This window comes from Agelaius tricolor, unplaced genomic scaffold (genome assembly GCF_023055355.1).
Source record: "Agelaius tricolor isolate 1412-34295 unplaced genomic scaffold, bAgeTri1.0.p SCAF_30, whole genome shotgun sequence".
Classification (NCBI taxonomy): Eukaryota; Metazoa; Chordata; class Aves; order Passeriformes; family Icteridae; genus Agelaius; species Agelaius tricolor.
In genome coordinates this window covers 5,927,844-5,955,496 of record NW_027269290.1, presented here as the reverse complement: position 1 = coordinate 5,955,496, position 27,653 = coordinate 5,927,844, and the positions used below count along the sequence as shown (strand labels likewise).

At 50.0% G+C, this 27,653-nt stretch overlaps 2 protein-coding genes across 4 annotated transcripts; one reads left to right on the top strand and one right to left on the bottom strand.

Moving 5' to 3' along the window:
- The first annotated feature begins 227 nt into the window (after positions 1–227).
- APOBEC2 (apolipoprotein B mRNA editing enzyme catalytic subunit 2) lies at positions 228–22,258 on the top strand. Its single transcript, XM_071449984.1, has 5 exons — positions 228–3,598; positions 6,280–6,488; positions 7,147–7,285; positions 17,738–17,895; positions 21,718–22,258. The coding sequence occupies exons 2-5, from the start codon at positions 6,316–6,318 to the stop codon at positions 22,256–22,258; spliced, it is 1,011 nt and encodes a 336-aa protein (XP_071306085.1). The 5' UTR covers positions 228–3,598; positions 6,280–6,315.
- A 928-nt stretch (positions 22,259–23,186) lies between these two features.
- On the bottom strand, positions 23,187–27,336 carry OARD1 (O-acyl-ADP-ribose deacylase 1). Of its 3 annotated transcripts, none has more exons than XM_071450097.1 (6): positions 27,313–27,336; positions 26,828–26,892; positions 26,025–26,169; positions 25,858–25,916; positions 25,049–25,161; positions 23,187–24,759 (listed from the first exon to the last, which is right to left on the bottom strand). In XM_071450097.1, the coding sequence occupies exons 2-6, from the start codon at positions 26,858–26,860 to the stop codon at positions 24,657–24,659; spliced, it is 453 nt and encodes a 150-aa protein (XP_071306198.1). In that variant the 5' UTR covers positions 26,861–26,892; positions 27,313–27,336; the 3' UTR covers positions 23,187–24,656. The 3 variants fall into 3 exon arrangements, with proteins under 3 accessions (XP_071306198.1, XP_071306197.1, XP_071306199.1); XM_071450096.1 differs by having other exon boundaries at positions 27,188–27,321; XM_071450098.1 differs by lacking the exon at positions 27,313–27,336 and adding an exon at positions 27,162–27,183.
- Between the last annotated feature and the right edge of the window lie 317 nt (positions 27,337–27,653).

Here is a 27,653-nt window from a genome sequence, read left to right as displayed (position 1 = left end):
TCCAGAAGCTTCCAGGAGCTTTGCTCCTCACTCCATGAGCTCTGCAGCCTCAGCTGCCTCCTTCATTCTGTGATTCCAGGTCTCCTTCAGCTTTTTCTCCAGAGGGAGAGAAATCTGCTGCTGCTGCAGCTGCTTGTGCCATCCCTGAGCTGCAGAGCCTCCCTGGAGAGGATCTGGGGATGGAAAAGGGGAAATTGGGGTGGAAATTGGTGGGAGATTTTGGGGATGGAAGAGGGGAAATTGTGGGGATGGAAAAGGGGAAATTGGGGTGGAAATTGGTGGGAGATTTTGGGGATGGAAGAGGGGAGGATGTGGGGATGGAGAGGGGAAGTTTTGGGGATGAAAAGGGAAAGATTTTTGGGGTGGAGAGGGGAAATTGTGGGGATGAAGAGCGAGATATTTTTGAGGTGGAGAGGGGAAATTGTGGGGATGGGGAAGGAAAGATTTTTGGGGTGGACAGGGGAAATTTTGGGGATGGATGATGGGATATTTTGGGGATGAAGAGGGAGATATTTTTGGGGTGGAGAGGGGAAATTGTGGGGATAAAAAGGGAAAGATTTTTGGGGTGGAGAGGGGAATTTGTGGGGATGGAAGATGGGAGATTTTGGGTACGGGGAGGGAAAGATTTTTGGGTTGGAGAGGGGAAATTTTGGGGATGGGAGATTTTGGGGATGTCCAAGCAGCTGCTCCAGCTGCCCAGGGGTCCCTGGGCTGGGCTTTTGGGATGCCAGGAGGGTGGGCCAGGATTCCTGCCAGGATTAATCCCTGGGAATGTGCTGGGAGCAGAGCAGAGAGGGGAGCTTGGGATGAAAGCTGCTGCAGGAGGGGCTCAGGATTTCCACAGAAGCCGCCAGGAGCAGATTAAAGATTGGAATCCAAAGAAATATATCCCCCTTCAGCCCCTGGGGTTATAAATAACCAAAAACCTCCCCCAGCTCTGCCTCGTTGGGATCTCCAGAGGATCCCCAGAGCCTGGAGCTGCCTCTGGGAGAGCAAAGGGTGACATGAAAGGGAGGAGAAGTGGCCCCAATTAAAGAGGCAGCTGCTCCCCTAATCCACTTCGTGCCCCAAACCCAGATCCTGCTCCTAATTAAATCACCAAAAAAAAAAAAAAATTAATAATTAAGGGCACACTGTCACTGCAGTGTTTGCCTTTGGCCATTCAGATTTGGGATTGACCCCAAACAGAAACCAGGATCTGGTGCCAAGGGAGATCTGGAGCTGGAATTTGAGTCAAGTGTCTCCAAAACTGGGTCACACCCCAAAAACCCCGAATTTTGTGGGAATAAAGGTTTTTCAAACCCCAAAACCCCAAGTTTTGTGGGAATAAAGCTCCTTCAAACCCCAAAACCCCTCAGTTTTGTGGGAATAAAAGTTTTTCAAACCCCAAAACCCCAAGTTTTGTGGGAATAAAGGTTTTTCAAACCCCAAACCCCCTGTGTTCTGTGGGAATAAAGCCCTTTCAAACCCTAAAACACCCAAGATTTGAGAATGAAGCTTTTTCAAAATACCCGAGTTTTGTGGCAATAAAACTCTTTCAAACCCCCAAATCCCCCAAGTTTTGTGGGAATAAAGATTCCCATATTCCAAAACCCCACATTTTTATAGGAATAAAGGCTTTCTGAAGTCCAAATCCCCCAAAATAAACAAGACACCAAAACAAACATCCCTTCATATGACGCGGGATTTTTATGTCAGCGTCACACACACACACACAAAAAAATTATAAATAGAAAATAAATAAATAATACAATAGATATATATTATATGTAAAAAATATAAATTAAAAAAAAATTTAAAAAACTAAAAAAAACCAAACCGAGCAAAAACAACATTAATAAAAACAAAAAATAAAAATAAAAATAAAAATAAAAATAAAAATAATAAAAAAACCCCAAAAAAATCCCCTAAAAACAAACAAAAAACCCCGCAAAACAACAAAAAAAATTTAAGAAAATTAAAAGTATAGTGGTGCTTTGGTTTGATTTTTCGGGTTTTTTTCCCAGTGCAGCACAAGGAAAAGTTTCCTGCCGCAGTGTCGGGGCTGGCAGGTCACAGGGATGGCCACCAGGGTCCTGCCTGTCCCCTGCCACGTCCTTGGTGGCAGCCAGGACTCCCCATCCCCATCCCGGTCCTTTATTGCCGCTGTAAATCAGGGAAGCTCCGCCGGCTTCCAGGAGCTCTGCGGATTTATGGCAGGAGCTGCCCCTGCATCTCTATTTCCAACTCTAGGGCGGATTGAAATATGCAGCTTCTCAATAATATATTCAGGTGAACGGGGCCTTTCTATTGGAGCAATTAATCGTGCAGGGAGCGAGCCCCGGCGGGCAGGACGTGCGGGGGTTGCCAAGGAGAGCGGAACAAACAGCGCCGGGTAACTGAGCTCTGTGCCCGTGCCAGGGGCTGCGGGGATGCTGCACAGCCAGGATCCCAAATCCCTGCGGCCCCTGAGCTGCAGAGCAGCCTCAGCTCAGCCTGGGCTGCTGGAAAATCATCCAAAGCTGGAATGTCGGGGTGGAAATCCATGGGAAGGGGAGGAAAACATCCCCACGTCACCAGATTCCCCTCTCCATCCCCAGATTCCCATCTCCATCCCCACAAATTCCCCATCTCCATCCCCACAAATTCCCCATCTCCATCCCCATAAATTCCCCATCTCCATCCCCACAAATTCCCCATCTCCATCCTACAAATTCCCCATCTCCATCCCCACAAATTCCCCTCTCCATCCCCATAAATCCCCTTCTCCATCCCCACAAATTCCCCATCTCCATCCTCAACATCTCCCATCTTCCATTCCCACAAATTCCCCTTCTCCATCCCCACAAATTCCCCATATCCATCCCCACAAATTCCCCATCTCCATCCCCACAAATTCCCCTTCTCCATCCCCATAAATCCCCTTTTCCAGAGCATTCCCAGGGCTGTTTCCTGCTCCAGCACGTGCCCAGGACAGGAGGAACTTTTAGGCCTGGAGCTGCCCCTGTTGTTTTTTCCCTCCTCCCATTTTCTGTTCCCCCATCCCCAGCAGCATTCCCAGCATCCCACATCCACAGATCCTTGGGATTTGACCCTCAGCTCCTCCACCTTCCAGCACATTCCATTCCAAACCAGCCTGGGCACTCTCCTGCCAAACCTGTGGGATTGGGCTCGTGCCCAGGGGGACGAAAATCTGAAAATTGTCAAATTTTGTGCTTTTTGCCAAAGCTGCTGGGGGCAGCAGGAGCTGACTGGGATGGAAACCATTCAGGCTCTTTTAGGAGCTGCGTGGTTCCATGACACAAATTTCCAGTCACAAATAGCAACAGGCTCTGGGAGGAGATGCAGGAGGTTGGGGTGTGATTAATGAGCTCTGCATCTGTCCCTGGAACTGGGAATTCCACTGGACCAACCCATGGCAGGGCACCATTCAGGCTGGCTGAAAATCTGGCTTTTTACAGCAGTTTTTTTCCCCCTCTTTCTTTCTCCTCCCATGAAAAAAAAAAAAAATCATTTCCTTGGGAGCTCAGTGAAAGAGGAGATTTGCCTGATTCCTGTTGCAGCAGCAAAATCCCAGCGTGTGAGGAGCCAGCCCTGCTCCTGCCTCCATGAAATCCAGGTAATGACCCAGAACTGCTGGGAATTAGTGTTTCATTTTGCCAGCCCTGCCAGACAGCTCCCTAATGGAAATTGATTTCTGGCTTCTCCCCCTGCCATTTTACACACCCATGGAGCAGCTTCGTTTCACCTGCCTGGGAAATTTCGGCCAAAGGGACGCACAGGTGGCCCTGGGAAACGCTTGGTTAATTATTGGGGTGTTAATGAGGGCCTGGGGGAGGGTGGGACAGGCCAGGAGGGTTGGAGGGACATCCCATGAGTGTGACAAGGACACAGGGTGAATTTGATAGGGACACCCTGTGAGTGTGACAGGGACACCCCATGAATGTGGCAGGGACACCCATGAGTGTAACAGGGACATCCCGTGAGTGTGACAAGGAAACAGGGTGAATGTGACAGGGACACCCTCTGGATGTGACAGGGACACCCCAGAATGTGACAGTGACATCTCATGACTATGGCAGGGACACCACTTAAATGCAGAAGGGACACCCATGAGTGTGACAGGCAGGGACACACCCTGAAGGTGACAGTGACACCCTGTGAGGTGCCAGGGACACCCCCTGAATGTGATGGTGACACCCCATGAGTGTGACAGGGACACCCCATGAGTGTGACAGGGACACCCATGAATGTGACAGGGACACCCATGAGTGTGACAGGGACACCCATGAGTGTGCCAGCCAGGAACACCCCCTGAATGTGATGGTGACACCCTGTGAGGTGCCAGGGACACCCCCTGAATGTGATGGTGACACCCTGTGAGGTGCCAGGGACACCCAGCGATTGCCCCTGGACCCACCTCAAACTCCTGGCAATTATCCCGGGGCTCCAGCACCCCAAATTCTGGGCTCCAATGTCCCAAATTCCCAGCAACTGTCCCTGGGCTCCACCATCCCAAATTCCTGGCAATTGTCCCCAGGCTCCACCATCCTGAATTCCCAGGGATTGTCCCCAGGTTTCAGCACCCCAAATTCCCAGTGATTGTCCCGGGGCCCCAGCACCCCAAATTCCGGGCTCCACCATCCTGAATTCCCAATAATTGTCCCCAGGCTCCATTACCCCAAATTCCCACTGATTGTCCCCAGCCTCCACTACCCCAAATTCCCAGTGCCTGTCCCCAGGCTCCACTACCCCAAATTCCCAATTATTTTCCCCAGGCTCCACTATCCCAAATTCCCAATGATTTCCCCCAGGCTCCATTACCCCAAATTCCCAATGATTGTCCCCAAGCTCCACCACCCCAAACTCCCAGTGCCTGTCCCCAGCAGCAGCTCCCAGTTTAATCAGCCCCAGCTCCAGCTCCCCGCCCAGTTTGGGGCCGTTTGGGGCCGTTTGGGTAAAACGCGGCTGCAGCTGCAGCACTCGGGGATCACCAGTGACAGGGACAGCCCTGGATGTCCCAGCCCTTCCCTCGGCCAGGCACAGCGAGGCACTGACCCAGGTAAGGCTCAGGCAGCTGAGAAAAAACCAAAAGAAAGTTTTCCAACCCTCCTTCCCCTCTGCAGCCCCAAAGGAATTGGGGGAAATTCGGTATTTTCCTATATTCTGTTCCTGTGGTGTGTGTGGGGAGCAGATCGTGGCAGGGCTGGGTGACCTTTAAAGCAGAACTGAATTTGGGTCCGTTTCCAGCTGTTCTCTGGTTCTGTGGCTACTTTGGGAGTGCCATGAACTGTCAGGTGAAGGAATTGAGGTGGTGTTCGGGGCGTTTGTTCCTCGGTGAGGCGGGAATTTGGCGTTCCCAAGCACGGTGTGGTGACAATAATAACAATTAGCTAATTAGCCGAGCGTGCAGCGGAGTGTTAATCGTGAGCTGAAACCCAAGCAGAGCGTGTGGAGGTCAGCCCCATCCCCTATTCCCCATCTCCCTGGGCAGCGCCCCGGGACATTCCCCTGGCTCAGGGGCTGCTCCTCCTGCATTCCTAAATCCCAAACCCTCCCAGGTGCATTTTGTGCTCGTGCTGACAGCTCAGAACTGCTCTGCTGGCAGCTCCTGCCTGGCATTCCCGGCGAATCTTAATGGGGGTTATGGGCTTAATGGGCTTAATGAGGGGAGGATGGAAGAGTGGCAGGTTTGGAGCTCTGCAGGGGAAGATGCAGGACAGACACTGAATTCTGGATGTGTCCTGGTCTTACCCTGCATTGTGTGGGAACATTTTTATTATTAAAGGAAAATTTCCCTTGGTTTTATACAAAAGGAACTCGGTGAACAAATTCAGAGCCTCCCACTGTGTGAAGGTGAGAGTTCTCTCAGCCGTGGGTTCCTGGAGCACTTCAAGCTGCTGCAAGGGTTTTTCTGTCACAGGCCTCTTTTAAAATAGAAATTAAAATAGAAACCCACGTTGAAAAATCATGGGGAAGTCTGGATGGAGTTTGGGTTTTCATCCTGGGGGCAGCAGAGAAGGGGGAGCAGCTCCAGGAGGCGCCTCAGAGCCTGCCAGCCCCAGGGGCAGGGATGGGGACAGCCCCCAGACCAGAATGTTACAGGGAGCTGTGAAAGAGTGGGAAAATCAGGGGGGAAAACATCCCAGACAGGAACAATCCCCATTTCAGAGAGGGCTGAACACATTAAATCATTTCCAGCTGCCTTAGGGGCTGAAATGGGACGTGGAATTAGAGGATGGAAGTAGGGAAGAAACCCCATCCTTTAAAAGTGATGCTGTGATTTTGCTTTTAACTTAGAGCAGGAAAAAAGCAATTCCAAGCCCCTGAGGGAGGATGTGGGCTTACACCGTGGGCTTCACCGTCCTGCCCCACGTTGGAGGATTCCTTGGCTGGTTCCTGAACAGGAAGGAGATCCCAGCGTGGTACGAGAAGCTGAAGAAACCTTCCTGGTGCCCGTCCCGCAGGGTGTTCCCTGTGGCCTGGACCATGCTGTACACGGGCATGGGGTGAGTGTCCTGTCCTGCTGTCCTGCTGTCCTGCTGTCCTGCTGGCCCTGGCACAGCCAGAGTGGCCCCGCCAGGCTCTGAGTGCTCCCTGTGCCCTGGACCATGCTGTACACGGGCATGGGGTGAGTGTCCCATCCTGCTGGCCCTGGCACAGCCAGTGTGACCCTGCCAGATGTGACCCTGTCCCTGCCAGATGTGATCCTGGCAGTGACACAGCCTGGGGGATGCCACCACCAGCCGTGGCACTGGGCAGGGGCCAGGAGCCATTTTGGTGTGACAGGGGAGGTTTGGGAGGAGGAGGGGACAGGGAATTGTGCAATGGAATCATGGAAGAGCCCCAGCTGCAAGGGGATCATCCAGTGCAGATGGATGATCCCAAAATCCCACCCTGGGCATCCCTGGAGCTCTGTCCAAACTCTCTGGAGCTCTGGCAGCCTCGGGGCTGTGCCCATTCCCTGGGGAGCCTGGGCAGTGCCCAGCACCCTCTGGGGGAAGAACTTCCCTTGATTCCAACCTAACCCTGCCCAGAGCCGTCCCCTGGGCCCTGTCCCTGCTCCCAGTGCCTGGATCCTGCTGTGCTGCCAATCCCTGCTGGGGCAAAGTGCAGGGGGGCTCTGTCCCTGCCCAGGGTGGCACTCACAGCTGTCCCTCCTCACAGCTACGCCTCCTACCTGGTGTGGAACGACCTGGGCGGCTGCAGCAGCAAGGCCATCGTCCCCATGGGGCTCTACGGGGCTCAGCTGGTGCTCAACTGGGCATGGCCACCCTTGTTCTTCGGTGCCCACAACCTCAACATGGTAATGGGGCTTCCCTGCCGGCTTTGGGGTGCTTTGGGGTGCTTTGAGGTGCTTTGGGGTGCTTTGGGGCTGTGCTGAGGGGAACGATGAGGGAATTTGGGGCTGCAGCCACTCCTGCTCACACACAAGGGTATCAGCCCCTCCAGGCTCACTGTGATAGCCGGGGTGGGGAACGGGGCTGGGCACTGCCAGGGCTGCACCCCCCAGTTAAGGGTCGGGGCTGGGAGATAAAGCCCTTTGTGGGGTCACACCCTGAGTGACAACAGCACTGTCACATCCCTGTGGGGAGCAGCTCTGGGGGCTTATCGGGCACAGCCAGGGCGGGGCTGGGCACTGCCACACCCGGGCTGGGCCACCAGGCACTGCCACACCTGGGCTGTGTCACCAGGCACTGCCACACCTGGGCTGTGCCACCGGGCTCTGTCCCAGGCTGTGCCACCAGGCACTGCCACACCTGGGCTGTGTCACCAGGCACTACCACACCTGGGCTGTGCCACCGGGCTCTGTCCCAGGCTGTGCCACCAGGCTGTGCCACCAGGCTCTGCCTCAGGTGCCAAGGCCCGAGGTGACAGGGGCACAGTTGGGGATCGGTGTTTCCACCCGGATTTTGTCACTCTGGGGGTGAAAGGTGCAGCTGGGGAGTTTGTTCAGTGGCCACTGTCAGGAGCAGGGTGTGTCAGCAGAGGGGACACCGGCCACGAGCAGGGTGGGATTCCATAACGAGCAGAGATGAGCACATTAATTATTCATGGTGTGACACACTCAGATGTGATCAGAGCCCAGGGACAAGGTCCTGGGGACTAGGGTCTCTCCAGTGCCAGCTCCCCCATCCCTGTCCCACTTCCCCATCCCTGTCCCACTTCCCCATCCCTGTCCCACTTCCCCAGCTGTACCTGGGTATTTTGGAGAGTTTGTTCAGTGGCCACCAGCACGAGCAGGGTGTGTGAGCACAAGGGGACACTGGCCATGAGCAGGGTGGGATTCCACCATGAGCAGAGACGAGCACATTCATTAATGACTCGTGGTGTGACGCACTCAGGTGTCACCGGTCACAGCCCAGGGACAATATTTGGGTTGGGGTCTGTGCAGTGCCAGCCCCCCAGCCCTGTGCTCACCCCTCTCTCCCCCTGCAGGCTGTGATCGATGTGCTGTGCCTGGACGGGCTGGCCCTGGGCACCTTTTGCTCCTGGTACCGAATCAACCGCGTGGCAGCACTGCTGCTGCTGCCCTACCTGGGCTGGCTGGCCATGGCCACCTGCCTCACCATCCGCATCTGGAAGGACAACCCCCAGCAGAAACCGGGCAAGAGCGACTGAAACCCCCTTTGGTGCTGTTAACCGGCCTGAGGGGTGTTGAGTTTTCGGGGGAAAAAAAAAAAAAAGTGTGTTCAGTTTGTTTTCCTCGATGAGGGGGAGAGAGAAAGAGAGAAATTATGTATTTGACTTTATCTTATATATATATATATATATATATATATATATATATATATATATATATATATTTATATATATATATAACTTGATTTTTAGAAAGAAATTACTTGATTTTTTAAAGAAATGACTTGATTTTTTAAAATATATATATTACTTGATTTTTAAAAAAAAATTACTCGATTTTTAAAAGAAATTACTTGTTTTTTTTAAAATATATATATTACTTGATTTTTAAAAAAAATTACTCGATTTTTAAAAGAAATGACTTGATTTTTAAAAATATATATATTACTTGATTAAAAAAAATTACTCAATTTTTTAAAGAAATTACTTGATTTTTTAAATATATATATTACTTGATTTAAAAAAAAAATTACTCAATTTTTTAAAGAAATGACTTGATTTTTTAAAATATATATATTACTTGATTTTTAAAAAAAAATTACTCAATTTTTAAAAAAAATTACTTGATTTTTAAAAGAAATTACTTGATTTTTAAATATATATATTACTTGATTTTTAAAAAAAATTACTTGATTTTTAAAAGAAATTACTTGGTTTTTTAAATATATATATTACTTGATTTTTTTAAAAAAGATTACTTGATTTTTAAAATAAATTACTTGTTTTTTTAAATATATATATTACTTGATTTTTTTAAAAAATTACTCGATTTTTAAAAGAAATTACTTGATTTTTTAAATATATATATTACTTGATTTTTTAAAAAAATTACTCAATTTTTAAAAGAAATTACTTGATTTTTTAAATATATATATTACTTGATTTTTAAAAAAATTGCTCAATTTTTAAAAGAAATTACTTGATTTTTTAAGTATATATTACTTGATTTTTTTAAAAAAGATTACTTGATTTTTAAAAGTAATTACTTGTTTTTTTTAAATATATATATTACTTGATTTTTTAAAAAAAATTCCTCAATTTTTTAAAGAAATTACTTGTTTTTTTAATTTTATTTTTTTAATTACTTGATTTTTTAAGAAAATACTTGATTTTTAAAAAGAAATTTCTCCTTTTTTTTGTTGTTTTTTTGGGGGTTTTTTTTGGTTTTTTTGTTTGTTTGTTTGTTTGGTTTTTTGTTTTGCTCTTTGTGCTGTTGCTTCATGTTCCTGTCTGCCCTGGTTTGTGCTTCAATTCTTTATCTGCCACCAGGGCTGGGTCTTGCTCTGCTGCCGGATGGAGATTGGGCTCTGCCTCCTGTTTGGGGAGCATCCCAGCCCTTTCCCCTCCCTGCTGAGGGGTAAAGCAGCAATGAGCAGCACCCAAATGCTTCTGCCAAGAGGAAATTCCTCTCTTCCACCTCCATGTGCCATTCCTGAGCAGAACTGAAAAGCTCACTGAAAAGTGTCTTGGAAGAAAACTTCATTTTATTCTTTTTTTAAGTACAGAGACATGAGAGTATGTAAAATTTGTGAGCCTGCTCCCACTGCCTGGAAGGTCGTTATAATTAATAATAGAATTAATTATATAATTGGCAAAAAGCAGAATCTGTCAGGTGCAGTGCAAGTGCCTCGTCCTGGAGCATTTCTGTGCCATTATTAATTAGGAAAGGTTAAAATAACAAGAATTCCAAAGGAATGGGATGGGATCAGACACAAGGGACTCATCCTTGTCTACCCCTTTCCCTAGAAAAGCTCTGGTGTCTCCAGACAGAATTTACATCATTTTTACCTGCTAAAAGCACTAAATGGAAAGAGAAGGGGCACGTGGATCTTCTCCCTGGCACTGGCTGTAATCAGGGCTGTAATTAATTGGGGCTGTAATTGGGGGTGGGGGGGCTCAGCTGGGGCTGTAAAATTGTAATAAATTGTATTCGCTTTGAATAAAACAAGCTATTAGTTCTTTGGAGAATAAATAAATAAATCTGAGTTCTTATTGCTGGGCTGGTTTGGGGTGAGGCTCCCAGGGAAGGGATTTGGGAAGGCTCCAGAGGTGGATTCAGTCCTGGGGCAGGTTTGGGACCCTAAAGGTGCCCAAGGTCCCTCCTTGGGGACATCCCTGTCCCCACAGGCTCCTCTGTGCCACCAGCCCAGCAAAAACTGTGGTGATTCTGTCACTTTGATCCATTATTTCCCCCCCTGGCTCGGGATTTCTCTCCCTGGGGCTGTGTGTCCCAAGGAAAAGCTGCAGGGAAAGGCTGGGAGTCTTGATGCAGCGCTGGTGACATCAAAAAAAGAGAAAATAGAAGAAGAAAATAAAAGAAAAAAAAAAAATAAAAGAAAATAAAAAAATTTTAAAAAAATAAATAAAAGAAATTTTTAAAAATAAACAGAAAAAGAAATTAAAAAAAGAAATAAAAAAGAGAAATCCTCATGCCAAAGGACAAATGTAAATTATTTCTCCCTCAAATGAAGGAGGGCTCTGGCTGCAGGTTGGATTTGAGGGGGTTCAGGCTGATTTTGGCTGTGCCCACCCTGGCCTCAGGGAACAGGGATGAGCAGGGCCATCCAGAGAAGGCAGGAGGGATTCAAGGAGCCTTTATCTCCTTTTGGAAAGGGGAGAGAATTATTTAAATCTCATTTAAATTGATGGCTCTAGATCTGGCTCATACCTGCGACTCTTTAATAACATTTCCAATTAAATAGATGAATGCATATTTGATCAGCTTTCATAAATTGGGTCGATTTCCTCTTCCCACTTTTTTCTGCAGGCAAAGGAAAATCTGAAATGAAGATTAATAGAATTTTTTCCATGTGTGCCCTCCCCATTTTCCCAGCTGCTGGGACTGGCTGCCTTGTTCTTGTTTTCCTTCCAGTTTCTCCTCCTCCCAGCCCACCTGTAAATGCAGAAAGAGCTTTTCTTTGCCTCCTGCCTCTTCTCACAGGCAGCAAAAATAGCAAATATTCCTCCCTGTGCTGTCCAGAGCAACTTGAAATCAATTGGGAAAATTAAATTCAGTGAGACACCCTCCTGTATTAATATTTAAAGCATCGTTTGGTGCATTTGCTGTTTAAACAGATACACTGAACCCCCTTGCATAAAAATAACTTTAATGACATTTCAAAGTCATCTGGAGGGTTTCTTGCCCAGACTGTGCAGCACAGCCCCAAAGCAGCTTTGGTTTCACAGAATCCTGGAGTATTTTGGGATGGAAGGGAACTAAAGGAACATCCCATCTCAGCCCTGCCAGGGGCAGGGACCCCTCCCACTGTCCCAGGTCAGTCCAAGGCCTGGCCACGCTCGTGTTTGTACAGCCCCTACCCCAGATTTGCCTTTGGAATGGGCAAATCCTTTCCCCTTTTTCCTTTCCTTTCCTTTCCTTTCCTTTCCTTTTCCCTCTTTCCCTTCCCCCCATTTTCCTCTCCCCTTGTTCCTTCCCCCCTTTTTCCTTTCCCCTTTTCCCCTTTCCCCTTTTCTCTTCCCCCTTTTTCCTTCCCCCATTTTCCTTTCCCCTTTCCCCCTCCCCCCCTTTTCCTTCCCCCATTTTCCTCTCCCCTTTTCCCTTTCCCCTTTTCCTTTCCCCTTTTTCCCTCTCCCTTTCCCCTTCCCCCCTTTTTCCTTCCCCCATTTTCCTCTCCCCTTTCCCCTTTTCCCTTTCCCCTTTTCCCTTTCCCCTTTCCCCTTTTCCCTTTCCCCTTTTTCCCTCTCCCTTTCCCCTTCCCCCCTTTTCCTTCCCCCATTTTCCTCTCCCCTTTCCCCTTTTCCCTTCCCCCTTTTCCTTCCCCCTTTTTCCTTTCCTCCTTTCCCCTCTCCCTTTTCCCTTCCCCTTTTTCCTTCCCCCATTTCCCTCTCCCTTTTCCCTTCCCCCTTTCCCCCTTCCCCTTTTCCCTCTCCCTCCTCTCCCCCCACATCTCTCCCATCACAGCTGCAGCTCTCCCTGATTTCCCTGCCTGGAGCTGCCCGAGCCCTCACGCCGGTGCCAGCCCGGGTTTGTCCCCTCGGTGCAGGTGACACAGCCCAGGTGCTGCAGGGCCCGGGTTCCTGTGCTCGGAGCTCTCCCCGCAGCAGCAGCAGCAGCGGGAGCTGCAGCCCTGCTGGGAGCTGTCATTAACTCCCACTTGGGCTGGGGATTAATTGGGGAGGCAGCAGCTCCTGCCAAGGCTCCTCCAGTGCCAGGCTGGGAATGGGAGCCAGGAGGGTGTGGAGGGAAGGGGTGAGGCAGGAGCCCAGGTGAGAGCATCCCTGGAGCAGCTTGCAGCAGGATTTGGGTGCTGCCCAGGTGGGACAGGAGCATTTCCAGCCCTCCCTGAAGCCCTTTTGGTGCTGAGGCAGCCTCAGAATCTCTGCTGGTCAGAGCCACCCCAGGATGTGTCAGAAAGTCTCTTTTCCCAGCCTGGCAGTTGAAGAAGGAGTCAGAACTCTTCAGTTCTTGTTCTCAAGCTTGTTTATTGTTTCTTATCTATAAAATTCTTTCTCCCACCTGCCAAGGTCTGTCTGGCAGGTCGGGTTGAGGCACACTGGTGTTATCTTTTATACTAAAAACTACATGTACACTATTTACAATAACTTCCCTATCACCTGTGTTAGACAGTGAGCTTCTACTCTAAACCAATCTAAAAAGGCCAACATCACCCAGAAGATGGATGCCAAGAAGAAGAAGGAGAAAGGACAAGGCACACCCAAATTCCTCCATCTTGGGACCCTGAGCCCCCATTCTAAAAACCAAAAAAATATATTTTTCACCCTGTGACGAACTAACTATTATTCTACTTAAACTTTCTTGTAATTCTTCATATAAGGTTGGTAATTGTTTTTTTTCCAAGGGCTAAATCAAAGGCACAGGGACCCATTCTAAAAACCCCAAAAATTTATTTTTCACCCCGTGACAAACTAACTATAATTCTACTTCAACTTTCTTGACTTCTAATCTTTCACATAAAGGTTGGTAATTGTTTTTTCCAAGGGCTAAATCAAAGGCACAGGGGTCCTGGGAGCTGTGCCAGTGTCCCTAAGCCCCCTGGGCAGGGGCTGGAGCCCTCCAGGGCATGCAGAGGAATTTCCTGGGTTCTGACAAGGCAGGAGGAGAGGGCCAAAGGACGGGAGGAAGGAAGGGAAGCTGTCAGTGTTTATTTATTTATTTGTCCCGTAGTTACAGCTGGAAAAAGCAGGAGGGGGCTGGCTGCCAGACAGCGTCTCCAGGGAGACATTTGTTAGTGCCACCAGCTGTCCCCTCGGCATGGAGAGCAGGGCTGAGCCATGACTCACCCAGCCAGGCTCTCCTTTCACTCTCCCATCGATCCCAAAATGTTCCTCTGGCCCCACAATGCCAGAAAAGCTCCCTGTTCCTGGCAGGGCCCGTGGCAGGCAGGTGTGGGTGATGGGAACAGCCAGGTTAACTCCAGGCATTGCTGCTGCAGGGACAGGGACAGCTGGCACTATGGGGCACGAAATGACACGGACACACAGCTCTCTCAAGGGTGAAAAGAGAAGATTTCACTTCTGACTGCAACATTTCTGGATTTCCAACGTTTATAGATTTAGTTTGTAGATTTAGATTTCATTTCTGACTGCAACGTTTCTGGATTTCCAACGTTTATAGATTTAGTTTGTAGATTTAGATTTCATTTCTGACTCCAACGTTTCTGGATTTCCAACGTTTATAGATTTAGTTTGTAGATTTAGATTTCATTTCTGACTGCAACATTTATAGATTTCCAAAAGTGACCCTGGATTGGGAGGGTGACAGTGCCACCTCTCCAATGACACTGGGCAAACCAACAGTCCATCAAATTTCCCCTCCTCCATAAAAGAATGCAAAACAATCAGTTATTTACAGAAAGTGTGTGAGAAAGTTTGTTACAAGAATGTAAACATCACAAGCTTTGAAAATCTTAAATAATGACAGCCACGACCTGCAGGGGACACAGGGCTGCAGAGATCCCTGTTTGGGGACAAAAGCCATCAGAGGGCTCAGAGGTGCCTCTAAAACCACTGAAGAAGCTGCTCTGGACTTGAATGGATGCAGGATCCTCAAAATCCAAAACTCCAGCAGCTGGAAATCCAAAATCCAAAACTCCAGCAGAGCCTGGAAGCTTCCCCCAGCACAGGCTGTGCCTTAGGCCTGCCCTGGGTGTCCCCTGTGCCTGAACTGTGATCCCATGGCAGGGCTGAGGGAGCAGGGGAAGGGTTTGGAGAAACTTGGAAAGGGTTTGGAGAATCCTGAGGGAGCTGGGAAGGGTCTGGAGAGTCCTGAGGGAACAGGGAAGGGCCTGGAGGGTCCTGGAGAGTCCTGAGGGAACAGGGAAGGGTTTGGAGAGTCCTGAGGGAACAGGGAAGGGCCTGGAGAGTCCTGAGAGAACAGGGAAGGGCCTGGAGAATCCTGAGGGAGCTGGGAAGGGTTTGGAGAAACCTGGAAAGGGTTTGGAGAATCCTGAGGGAGCTGGGAAGGGTCTGGGGAAACCTGAGGGAGCTGGGAAGGGTTTGGAGAGTCCTGAGGGAGCTGGAGGGGCCTGGAGAGTCCTGAGGGAGCTGGGAAGGGTTTGGAGAAACCTGAGGGAGCTGGGAAGGGTTTGGAGAGTCCTGAGGGAGCTGGGAAGGGTTTGGAGAAATCTGGAAAGGGTTTGGAGAGTCCTGAGGGAGCTGGGAAGGGTTTGGAGAGTCCTGAGGGAGCTGGGCAGGGGCTCAGCCTGGAGCAAAGGAGGCTCAGGGGGAATTTCTGGCTCTGCACAACTCCCTGCCAGGAGGGGACAGCCGGGGGGATTTGGGATCTTATCCCAGGGAACAGGGACAGGAGGAGAGGGAACGGCCTCAGGCTGGGCTGGGGAGGCTCAGGTTGGACACCAGCAGGAATTTCCTCATGGGAAGGGCTGGAAGGGGCTGCCCAGGGGAGTTTGGAGCGCCCATCCCTGGAGGTGTCACCTGGAGGTGGCACTGAGTGCTCAGGGTGGGCACAGCTGGGACTCAGTGATCCCAGAGGGGTTATGAACAAATTCAGAGCCAAGTGGGTAAAATATGAAATCAGTGGGGACAGGGACAGGTGGAGAGGAACCTCAATAGAAACTCTGCAATTTGGGGGTCCCCTGAGCCCCTGGGGACACATCTGGGGTCACAGGCAGCCCCCAGAGCCCTCAGCCATCCCCAGCTCCAACGCAGCAGCTCCGTGGTGCCCTTTTATATTTTTGGCTGCAGTGGGGGTTGGATCATGGCTGTTCCAAGCACTGCCCTAGAAGGAGCTGGGGAGCAGCTGGGAAAGGCTGGAGAGAGGGGGAGCCTCGGTGCCACATTCCCCAGATTAGATTAGAGCTCAGCCCTCGCAGGGGCCAGGCTAAAGCTGCAGCAAAATTGGGACCCCAGCCATGAAGAGCTTCCAAAAATAAAGCAGAGTGGGTCAGAGGGACTGCAGAGGGGCTGAGATGCTGCTTGAAAATATCAGGATTAGGAGGAAATGAGCTGTCAGTCATTGGGAGAGGATTCCCACCCTAAAAGCAGCCCCTGAAATGTCAGAGGTGACAGCAATTGGACAGGGGAGGTGGAATCTGAGCGTTGTCACCACACAGGAGGCAAAACACCCCCCCTGCCCTGCAGGAAAGTATTCTAGGCTTAAAAATAAATAAAATCCTGCACCGTGGAAGATATATATTCCACGGATAGGATGTCTTGAAATTTGTCAAATCCTTGGTTGGGCTGTCATCACTGCCAGCTCTGTCACCTAAACAACACCCCCTAAACAACAACTCTTCAAAGGGGTGCTCTGTCCCCAAAAACTGCATCCATGGTGGCACTGGGAAAAAGTTCCAAAGGATATGCAGCCCAGCAAAGGCAGGGTGATGGCAAGGGGGCTGGGAAAAGCAGCCAGAATTAATTATCTGTGATAATTTGTTATTAATTTTCTGTGATAATAAATGACCTGCCTGGTGGTGTGGATTTATTTCACTTTGTGATGGTGCAGCCTCCTGCCAAGGCTCTAAAGAGCTGAATTTAACAGGATCACAAAGGCTGACTTGGCTCCAAGCTGATATTCCAAGCGATTTGATTTTTATGGAATACCTCTTCTCCTCCTCAAACTAAGAGAAGGTTTTTGCGCTAATGCTGACTGAATACTCCATCAAATACAGCTGAATATTCCACATTTACACAAAGTTTGCTGCTGGTGGGTTCTGAGCCGAGCCCACAAGTTTGATTTCCAGTGGGCTTTGATTCCAAAATCCTGCCCAGCCACGCTTTTCCCGCCTCCTTTGCCCCATGGCATGGCCAGGATTGGTCTCTGGGGAAACCTCACCCAGGTTTTTTCATTAAACTCAGCTCAGGCAGGATTGGTACAAACTGTAAATGAGTGAAATTGAGAGTGAGATGCTGGGAGAGTTTCATATAATCCTGAAGGGAACAGAAAAGAGAGGGAAAAGCCCCTCCAGCCCAGTGCACTGGGAACTTCTGGAACACTGAGGAGGAAAATGCAGAACAATGGGAGAAGCAGCACTGCTGCCCACTGGGAATTCCAGCTGGAATGCCAAATATTTGGGGGAAGGTTCTGGCTTGGATTTACAGCTCCAACCAGGAGATTTCCAACTCAGAGCCCTGCATGAGCAGGGTGGGAGGAACCACAGGATGCTCCAGGTGATCCAGGAAGCCAAACCCACCAGAACCAGGGATTCTCCAGCAAAATGACCACGACCCTTTCCCCTCTTGCCTGAGCCAGGCCAGGCTGAGCTGGTCCTTCAAGGTCAGCCATGGAATCTATTGGCAGAGGAGGGAGAGGGCTCTGAGAGCAGGGAGTGCCCAGTGCCAGCCACCCGTCACCCCTTGGGACCAATACCCAACAGAGCTTCCAGGGTTTTCCATCAGGGAAATTTGGGCTCATCCCAGCCACTGAGAAGTTGTCACTTGGTTTGAAATGAAAAGGGGAGCAAAAGGGGCTGCTGAAAGGAGCTGGAGAGAGCAGGGGAAGGAGGTGACACCTGAGAGCCCTGGGTCACCCAACCCTGTCCAGCCCCTGCCGCCGCCGCCGCTTTGTTCCATATTTAGTTCCTGACAACTGTGCCTGGGGCAGGAACTCCCAGCTCTGTTTTCCCTCCTCCCTCGGCTCCCAGAGCTCTCAGAAATTGCTCTTTCTCTCTCCCAGTGGCCACAGCTCGGTCCCAGTGTCCCGGGGAAGATGGCAGAGAAGCAGGAGGAGCCCAGCAATGCCCAGAATGGGGAACCCGACAACGCCGAGGAGGGCGAGGGGAAGAAGAAGAAGGTGAAGAGGGAGGACCTGCCACCCTTTGAGATTGTCACAGGGTAAGAGATTGGGATTTAAACATGGAATTGGGGGAGTTCAGTGAGCTCTGTCTCAGCTTTTAGGTCCAGCAACACAAGCAGCATCTTCCGTAGCGTGTTTGGAAGAATCTGAAATGGTTTGGATTTATTGTGGGATTTTGTTCTAAGTTTTGCTGACTTTTAGAGCGTGGACTCCCACCAGGCAGGCAGAAAAGTGCACTTGTTTTGTAGGAACAGCTCTGTTTCTGCAGTGCTGGTTCCCTCCCAGCCCCACTGACAGGATGGGGATGGAGGTGTTGCCTTTGATGAGAGCTCAGTATTGATTTCTTGCTGTGATCAATGGCTCTTGTCTGAGAGTTTCTCCACCTGTGGATCAGGAAAAACACCCCTGCTATGGTTGATTGGCTTGATGGGCCCGAGGGACAGATTTTTCAAGAGACCTAAAGGTTCACATTTTCAAGAGCTCCACAGCCACAGCTGGAACCTGACTCTCATAAAGAAACCAAAAAGCCCGACTTGCAGAAAGGCTCCAAAACAAGAGGCAGTTTTGAAGGCAGCAGGGCAGCAGGGAGCCTGGCCTTTGGAAAAGCAGGATATCACAGGGCTCTGGTGGAAGCTGAACTCAGCCATAATTGACAGCTGCAAGTAGGAAAAGCCCTGGGTGTCTGTCCCTGGAGGAGCAGCAGGATGAGTCCCTCTCCCCTCGTGTTTCCCTTATCAGTCACCAAAGGAGTGTCTAGGCAAATAAACCAAACCCAGGATTTCTTCCAGCTCCTTAAAACTAAAACTTCAACTTAAAACTTAAAACTCAGGCCTTCAAAATATCCCCTGGAATCCTTCTGGCTGTGCCATGGGCCCTGCAGGTGAAATTTGGCTGCTTGTTGTGAGGCAGGACAGCAGCCCTGCCACAAAATTGGGTTCCATTCCTGCTCAGGGGAGGAAAAAAATCTCCATTCTCTTCTCAAAACGTGAAAATAAAAATCCCTTCTTGGGGCAGTCTCTGTCACAGATAATCACAGAAATAAATGATTAGCAGTGGCTTTTAAGGAAAGAACATCCCTCTGCTAGGAATGGAGCTAAGGCACCAAAAATTGTGGATATAAACCTCTGGGCCAAATGTGGAACATTTAAGGCATGTCCTAAAATGAATTTTAATGAGGAAATTGGGTTTTCTAGCCTTGGAGCACTCAGCCTGCAGGGACTGAGCAGGATGTCCAAACTTCCCTGCTAAACCCAAGGCTCTGGGCTAACCATGGTTGGAAAAGTTCCCTTAGCACCACCCTGCAAGGAAATTTTTTATTGGAATGCTATGGACGTTCCAGGATTTGACAGGATTTTCAACCCTGCAAAGGGGACAGTAAGGAAATGAAACAAAAGTCCTAAAGGAGCCCCAAAGAGGTAGAGAAACGCCAGGGATTTTTTTTTAGTTTCATTTTAAGGAGGACACCAGGAGATCAGGCCAGGCTTTGACCTGGGATCACCACCAGGGTTTTTCCAGTGATTTACAAATTCCCAGCCAATCAAGGCAGTTGTGGGAGTGATGAGGAAACACAAGAGCAGCCAGGGAAAAAGCACTTAAACCCAATTAAATTGCATTTCAGCTTTAGCCCTTGGATTAGGGGCATCTCAGGACTCCCAGCCAAGTTCTCTCTGCTGCTCACAGCTCCAGGAGGAGTCTGGCTTCCAGGAATCCCTGGGAAGCCAATTACTCTCTTTAAGAATATTATCCCCTTTTTTTTTTTGGCTGAACACAGCCTGTAATCCCAATCTGGAAGCATTTCCTGCCACATTTATTTCCACTTTCCCCAGGTGTAAATGAGGCCCCTTGTAGGAGTAATTCCTTGTTACTCTTTTAGATAATCCAACATTCTTATTTTCCTCATGAGATGTTTTCCTTCTCTCCTGTGTGACAGTGCCAGGGTCACACTGGGTAGCTGCTCTTTCTTCCAGCCCATCTGATTGCAGCAACTTCAATCCCAGACTGAAGATTCTGCCTCAAAATTCAAATTTTGTTTTGGTCTCAATATGATCTATCACTTTGCTACCCAGGGAAAACTGATAAATTAGGTTGGAGCATTTAGAAATCCCTAAAAAATGTCATTTAATGATGCTTTTCAGGGGAGGTTTCTATTTTGACCTTTCCTATCCTCAGGTGAGCTGTGCCACCCCAGCCTAGTGTCAGAGCAGGGATTTATATTGAGAATATTGGGGAATTCAGAGTCTGTGAACAGTTTTTAAATTATTTCCATGAACATTTTCACTCTCCAGGAGGCTGGAGCCAGGTGGGGATCAGCCTCTTCTCCCAGACAACAGGACGAGGGGAAATGGCCTCAGATTGTGCCAGGGGGAATTTCTTCACAGCAAGGGTTGCCAGGCACTGGAATGGGCTCTGAGTGTTGTTTCTATTCCTTCTTGGAATGTTATTAATTGAACTAACGCAGATTCCAAAGTGCTGGGAGCAGAATGGAGGTGAACATCCCAGCTAAGCCCAGGCACACGCCGAGATAAGCAAGAAAATCCATCAGGAAGGGCTGGCTAAATGCAGCTCCCAGTCAATCCAGCCTGAGTCAATCCATCCTGGAGCAGGCTGCTGCTGCTTCAGCTGTTCCATGAAAAGGCACAGCCAACCTCGTCACTGCTGTGACCCCTTTGCTGTCAGGGAGTTAAATCAGGGATGAAATTCCCTGTGCCTCTGATGTATTTAAAAACGTGATGTTATTGTGAAACCACTCGTTGCAGACATCGCTCTGGAATGGGTGTCTCATGTCCAGCCTTCAAAAAATCATCAATCTAAGAATCCTCGGCCAAAGAAACTCTCATTATCCAGGATACCAAGCAGGAGATGTGCTATTCTTGGAAGCACATGGATTTTTTTCCCACTTTTTCATCCCTTTCCCTTCCCATCTCCAGAGCCATCCCATGAGATGTTCCACCACGAGGTGATCTTGGAATCACAGAAGGGAAGATGTGGACAATAAATTAAAAGAGTAGGTGAAGAAGTTTATCAGCAGGAACTCCAGCAAGAAATCCACATTTTCACAGCAAAGTTGGATTTGATCCTGGATATATTATAACCTAAACCTTGGAACACAGAGAAATCAGGGGCAATGCAGTGATTTGCTCGTGGGATTTGGGTCATGGGTAGAGATGACCCAAAAGTATGACCCTTACCTAAATCTGCCTCTGAGCCTCCTCTCTGCTCTCTCCCCTCTCCCAGGGACCATTTCCCAACCTAAACCTTGGAACACAGAGAAATCAGGGGCAGTGCAGTGATTTGCTCATGGGTAGAGGTGACCCAAAAGTGTGACCCTCACCTAAATCTGCCTCTGAGCCTCCTCGCTCAGCCTAAACCTTGGAACACAGAGAAATCAAGGGTGATGTAGTGATTTGCCCATGGGTAGAGGTGACCCAAAAGTGTGACCCTCACCTAAATCTGCCTCTGAGCCTCCTCTCTCAGCCTAAACCTTGGAACACAGAAATCAGGGGTGGTGCAGTGATTTGCCCACAGGATTTGGGTCATGGGTAGAAGTGACCCAAAAGTGTGACCCTCACCTAAATCTGCCTCTGAACCTCCTTGCTCAGCCTAAACCTTGGAACACAGAAATCAGGGGTGGTGCATTGATTTGCCCACAGGATTTGGGTCATGGGTAGAAGTGACCCAAAAGTGTGACCCTCACCTAAATCTGCCTCTGAGCCTCCTCTCTCAGCCTAAACCTTGGAACACAGAAATCAGGGGTAGTGATTTGCCCACAGGATTTGGGTCATGGGTAGAAGTGACCCAAAAGTGTGACCCTCACCTAAATCTCCCTCTGAGCCTCCTCTCTGCTCTCTCCCCTCTCCCAGGGAACGCCTCCCAGCCATCTTCTTCAAATTCCAGTTCAGGAACGTGGAGTACAGCTCGGGCAGGAACAAAACCTTCCTGTGCTACGTGGTGGAGACGCAGGGCAAGGAGCCGGTGACCAGCCGGGGGTACCTGGAGGACGAGCACGCGGCCGCGCACGCCGAGATGGCTTTCTTCAACACCATCCTGCCCGCGTGCCAGGCCGGTGCCCGCCACGATGTCACCTGGTACGTGTCCTCCAGCCCCTGTGTCACCTGCGCCCAGAGGATCTGCGAGGCCCTGCGCAAGAACAAGGGGCTGCGCCTCACCATCATGGTGGGCAGGCTCTTCATGTGGGAGGAGCCCGAGATGCAGGCGGCCCTCAGGAGCATGAAGGAGGCCGGCTGCAAGCTGAGGATTATGAAGCCTCAAGACTTTGAGTATGTCTGGAAGAACTTTGTGGAGCAGGAGGAAGGGGAGGAGGCCAAGTCCTTTGTGCCCTGGGAGGATATTCAGGAGAATTTCCAGTACTACGAGGAGAAGCTGGCGGAGATCTTGCACTGAGGCTCAGGTGAGTGAGGGGGTCACTCATTAACTCTCCTCTCTTTAATTTGGGTTCCAATTTATCTTATTGTCAGCTGACTATTGCTAACAATGCCAGGCAGTGGCTTTGCCCTTCCAGGGGCTCCCCCACAGCACATTCCCAAGGGATTCAGTGCTTTTCTGTCTTCTCCTCCAGGAATAAAGAACAAAAAGGTTCCAGGGCCACCAGAACACCCCCCTGTCCCCCACAGGGATGATGTTCAGGACAACAGGGAGAGGATGGAGACTGAAACGGATTTTACCCACACCCCAAAGTCTAAAAAACACCAATAAAGGAAATCCCAGTGCTTCCAGAATTCCTTTTTCTATGGGGTACTGAAGAGTCACCTCTGAGTCTCTGGGATGTCTCTTTTTCCTCCCCAGGATCAGAAAGGATCCATGAAGAGATGTGACAGACCTGGACACCTGGGACAGTCCTGCTTCCCAAAGCTTTGATTCCAGCAGGATGGAGAACCAGCCTCTGGGAGACCAGGCCCTGTGGGACTCCAAACACACACACACAACACACACACAACACAGACCTCTGGTGTTTGGGATTTTTTGGGTGTTTTTTGTTCCTCCCCCTCCCTGCCCCAACCAAACCCATGCTGTGGTCAAAGGGATGGCAGTGATCTACAGGCAGGCTGTGGGATCACATTCTGGGAATATTTCATGGGAAGAGACCTTAGAACAAAGGTTAGATAAATGCATTAGAAAGAGGAAAAGAAAGGGATTTAAAGGTGAAAAAGCAGTTTTCTCCCTCTGTTCTCCTCAATAGTCAGAGCTGTGATTTAATTCAGGGCCAACAGCTCTCTTCCAAATCATGATGGAGCCCAAGAACTCGACATCAAACAATGTTGTTTGGGATATAAACCTGGGAAAAGCAGAGTGAAATAAAATGGGAAGCCACTGCAAAAGCCAAAACAGTTTATTCCTTCTTCTCTACTTGCAGGAAGTCCTAAATTGAACCTGACAAGTCTGAATTCAAGGACATCCCAGGACAGCCACACAGGGAATATTTTGTAGCTGGGAAGGGAGAACTAAATGCCAAAAAAATTTCCAGAGTACACACAACTGCTGGAGAGCAGGATCATTTTCCATGTAAAACAAAGCTCATGAGGATGCCATGAGTAAGGAACCAGAACAAAAACCCAGACACAAATAAGGGGAAGGACTGAATCCATGAGCAGCCTCCATGCCTGTTCTGGATCAGCTCATTGCTCCAAATTCCTCTGTTGTTTTTCCCAGCTACAGCAACTCCCCACCCAACAGGTCTACAAAATATGGGCAAGGAACAAGGAGAGTAAGGATAAAGACAAACAGAACTGAGTAACCCAGTCCCTTCCCAAGGAATCCAATCAGAAACCCTGTCATGTTACAAAATTCCCAACTCTTATGTCCCATTTTTATATTTCTTCAACACACCTGGCACTTTTCTGAGCATGCAGAATGACACATGTCCAGAAGATTTGTTATTGTGGGAGGGTTTAAAAACCAAACACAAAGGAAAAGTGTGTGGCAGCTCCTCAGTTCTAGAACAAACTCTGCCAAATCAGGAGTTTTCCATGGATCTCAGGAAGAAGGGGTGGTGCTGATTTGCTTTAGTTTTGGGTGACAGACACCAACCTTTGTGTAACACCTGGACTACAAATGCAACAAAGAAAGAAATGTGAAAACCCCACCTTAAACCCCATGCTGTGAGTTTTTAGAGCACATCAGCCTGTTTGGATCCTCACCAAACAGAGCTCTGCAGACTATAAATGATAGAGGTGCTGTATAAAACACACCCACCAGGTGTATTTACCCCCCTCCAGCATTCCCTGCAGTCCCAGCCTGTCCCCACAAGAGCCACAGGTAGCAATCCAACAGCAGGGCAGTGTTTATTTCACATCACACCATGATCCTGAGTAAGCACAACCTCAGCGAACCCAACTTGTGGCAGGAAGGGAGAAATGAAACCGTTCCACGTGTGAGAAGAGGTGAGTGACGGCAGTGCCAGGCAGGGCATGGCAAACAGAACAAAGCAGAGGTGCCAGCGCTGCCTGGGGCAGCACCAACCCCAACAGAAACCCCGAGTCCCCAGCGGCAGCGGCTCCGTTTCCCTGCGTGGAGCCCCAGTGACACCTGGTGGCTGCAGGGACACACTGGGAGCTCCCCCAGGGCTTGCACAGCGCCGCTGCCTCCCGCTAATTAACAGCCCAAATGAACTGCTCAGGAGCCTGCTGCTGCTGCTGCTGCTGCTGCTGGAAGCCCCTGTGACTGTCACACGAGTCAGTGACACCCGGATGCAGAACGTGCTCCACACACAGGCCCCCCCCTTTGTCAGTTCAGAGGTTCTGCTCCCAAAACTGGGGGAAATAGGGATCCTGGACTGCTCTGCTCACAGGCTGTACACTGTGATCTTGATGTCAGTGTTCTCAAACACTTCCTCAAGGATGGCTGACACCTTTTCCCACTGCAGGCCGTCGAGTCCACATCCAATCCTGGAAGATAAAGCACCAAAAGAGCTGTGGGGCCTTGTGCTGTGCCCAACCAGCCCTGGAGCAGCTGCAGTTTGAGGTGGCCCTGCCACAGCTCCTCATGAACCCACAGAACGTGGGGGGAACAAGGAAAGAAATGCACAGGGAAATGCAAATTAGATTTGTCAGTTGAACAGAGGAGTTGGATTGAGGTGGATGTTTGAATTCTTATTCCACAGCAGGGGATCATCCCTCAGACATCCTTCTAGAAATTAAACACCCAACATTGGCATCCAGGTGCTGAGCCCCTCACCTGGGCATGGAGATGTCAGTGACTCCATTGTTCAGGCAGTGAGCTTTCATGGCTTCCAAACTCTTCTGCATGCTCTCATACGTGGGCTTGTGAGAAACCTTCTGCTTTGTAATCTACAGAAAAACAGAAAAGCTCAGCTGTGCCTTGGGCATCACCCCTGCAAACTTCTGTCTGTTATAAATACAAAATACACATTCCCTGATATCCCAAAAGTCCACACCCAGACTTGCCTCTGTGGAAAGAACTGAGCAAAGAACATTTCACAGCTTAAAACACTGATTTAGCAGCCACTTCTGTCCATGTAAAGGTGAAATGCAGATGCACACAAGAGCTTGGCTGCTCCTCACAGGCAGTGTTTGAGGACACATCTCTTATTAAGAGGAACATTCCAGAAACTCCCTTCCAGTGCCCAAAGGGAGCCAACAAGACAGAGACTATTTATTTACGAGGGCCTGGAGTGACAGGACAACAGGGATGGCTTCACATTGCCAGAGGGCTGGGTTAGATGGGATATTGGGAAGGAATTGTTCCCTGTGAGGGTGGTGAAGCCCTGGCACAGGCTGCCCAGAGCAGCTGTGGCTGTCTCATCCCTGGAGGTGTCCAAGGCCAGGCTGGATGGGATAGGGGAAGGTGGGATAGGGGAAGGTGGGATAGGGGAAGGTGTCCCTGCTCAGGATGAGATTTAAGGTCCCTTCCCACCCCACCATTCTGTGATTCCCTGATTCCATGAACACGACCAAACCCCCCCCCAGTTATTAATGTGACAGTTTAGCTCCAGGGAGGTGGCCCAGTGCCACCCCAGCCCTTACCAGGTAATAAATGTAGCGGTCATCCCTCTGCAGAACCGCCACCTCCCCCGTCTTCTTCTCTAAAGCACAAAAACCAAGGTGTTTTCAGAACAGCCACACTCCATAACCCCAAACAGCTCCAACACCCTCCCTGCTGGAAATCAGGAGCTCCTTCAGGCACCACTCACTTTGATCCAGGAGCTCCTGGACGCCTCCAAACTTCTTCTTGAAGAGCACGGCGATGCCGGCGCCCATGCGGCAATCCTCGCTGATGCAGTGCGCCAGGGCGTCCGTGCCCGGGCACGAGAACAGGTCCCCCTTGACACACCTGATCTGCAGGGCAGGGCAACAACACCTCCTCAGAGAGCACACAGGGCTCTGGTGACCAGGGAATGGTGACCAGGGTTTGAGTTTGCTGTGCAGGGCGTTAAGGGTTTGGGCTGGCGCAGGCTACAAACCCAAGGGAGGGAATTAAAAACCCCACGTGTGGAATTACAAACTCCATAGACAGAACTACAAACCAAACTCACAGCATTACAACCTCAATTCAGAGAATAACAAACCCAATATAGAGAACTGCAAACCCACTACAGAGAATTACAAAGCCACTACAGAGAATTGCACACCCTGTACACAGATTTACAAACCCACTACACCTCCTCAACAAGATCATTTATGAGCATCATGTGCCAGCTCAGCAGGTAATTTTACAAAATCAAAGCTTAAAAGGGTAATTATGTGACAGGGAGCACAGCTGGATTAGTGAAACCCCTCCAGCAGCACCAGGCTCGAGGTGCTCAGGCAGGCAGGTGAGCTCTGTGCTGCTGCACAGCACCTGCCCCACTGATATTACACACAAAAAGCACAGGATTTCAGCACTTTACTCTCAAAAGCTGCAGGATGCAGCCAGTGCCGTGCTGTCAGGGCTGTAATGAGAGGAAAGCCTCTTTGCACAGACAATAATATCCCATGTAACCCATTCCCTACGCACTCTCTCCTGATCCTTGGAGAAGTGGGTGGCCATGGTAACGTGGGGTATGGAGAAGGCTCCTGCGGCTGGAAAGATGAGAGAAAAACAATTATTAGGAACCTCAAGCTAGGCAGTAAGAGTGTGTTAGAGGGGACGAGGCTGAACCTAATTTTATCTGTGACAGCGGGACAGCTATGACAGATGCCGGTGCCCCTGACCCGGTCCCGCTGCGCCTACAGCTCCGGCCCGGGAGGAGGCCCCGGCCCTGGGTCACCGCACAAGGAGCACCCCCAGGCTGCCTCCCTCCTCCTCATCACCATCATCACCCTCCTCCTCCTCCTCCTTCCCCTCCCACCCCTGAGCGCCACTCGGCCGCCGCACCCGCGGGGCGCACAGCGATCAACCGGGCCGGGCCCACGGCCTGCGCCACGCCGAGCCTGCCCAGCACCGCCCACATCGCTCCGGCCGAGCCGCAAGGGCGGCCCCGCCTCACGGCCACAGCGCACCGCCTCAGCCGGCACGGCGGCTCCGCCTCAGGGGGACATTGGCGGTACCGCCTCAGCCTCAGCGGCTCCGCCTCGCGGTGGAGTGGCGGATCCGCCTCACAGGGGAGTTGGCGGATCGCCCTCAGCTCACACGGCGGTACGGCCGCACACAACACGGGGGTACGGCCGCACACAACACGGGGGTATTGCCGCACACAACACGGCGATATCGCCTCACACAGCATGGGGGTATTGCCGCAGACAACACGGCGATATCGCCTCACACAGCATGGGGGTATTGCCGCAGACAACACGGCGGTATCGCCTCACACAGCATGGGGGTATTGCCGCACACAACACGG

Bases quoted from the DNA above. Each gene is read 5' to 3' on its own strand.
- APOBEC2 (XM_071449984.1), top strand. From the start codon at position 6,316: ATGTGGGCTTACACCGTGGGCTTCACCGTCCTGCCCCACGTTGGAGGA. The intron at 7,286-17,737 runs GTAATGGGGCTT...TCTCTCTCCCAG, and splicing joins GTGCCCACAACCTCAACATG to TGGCCACAGCTCGGTCCCAG. The intron at 17,896-21,717 runs GTAAGAGATTGG...CCCCTCTCCCAG, and splicing joins CCCTTTGAGATTGTCACAGG to GGAACGCCTCCCAGCCATCT.
- OARD1 (XM_071450096.1), bottom strand. From the start codon at position 27,263: ATGTGGGCGGTGCTGGGCAGGCTCGGCGTGGCGCAGGCCGTGGGCCCG. The intron at 26,170-26,827 runs GTGCGTAGGGAA...CCTGCCCTGCAG, and splicing joins TCTCCAAGGATCAGGAGAGA to ATCAGGTGTGTCAAGGGGGA. The intron at 24,760-25,048 runs GTGAGGGGCTCA...TTTATCTTCCAG, and splicing joins ACTGACATCTCCATGCCCAG to GATTGGATGTGGACTCGACG.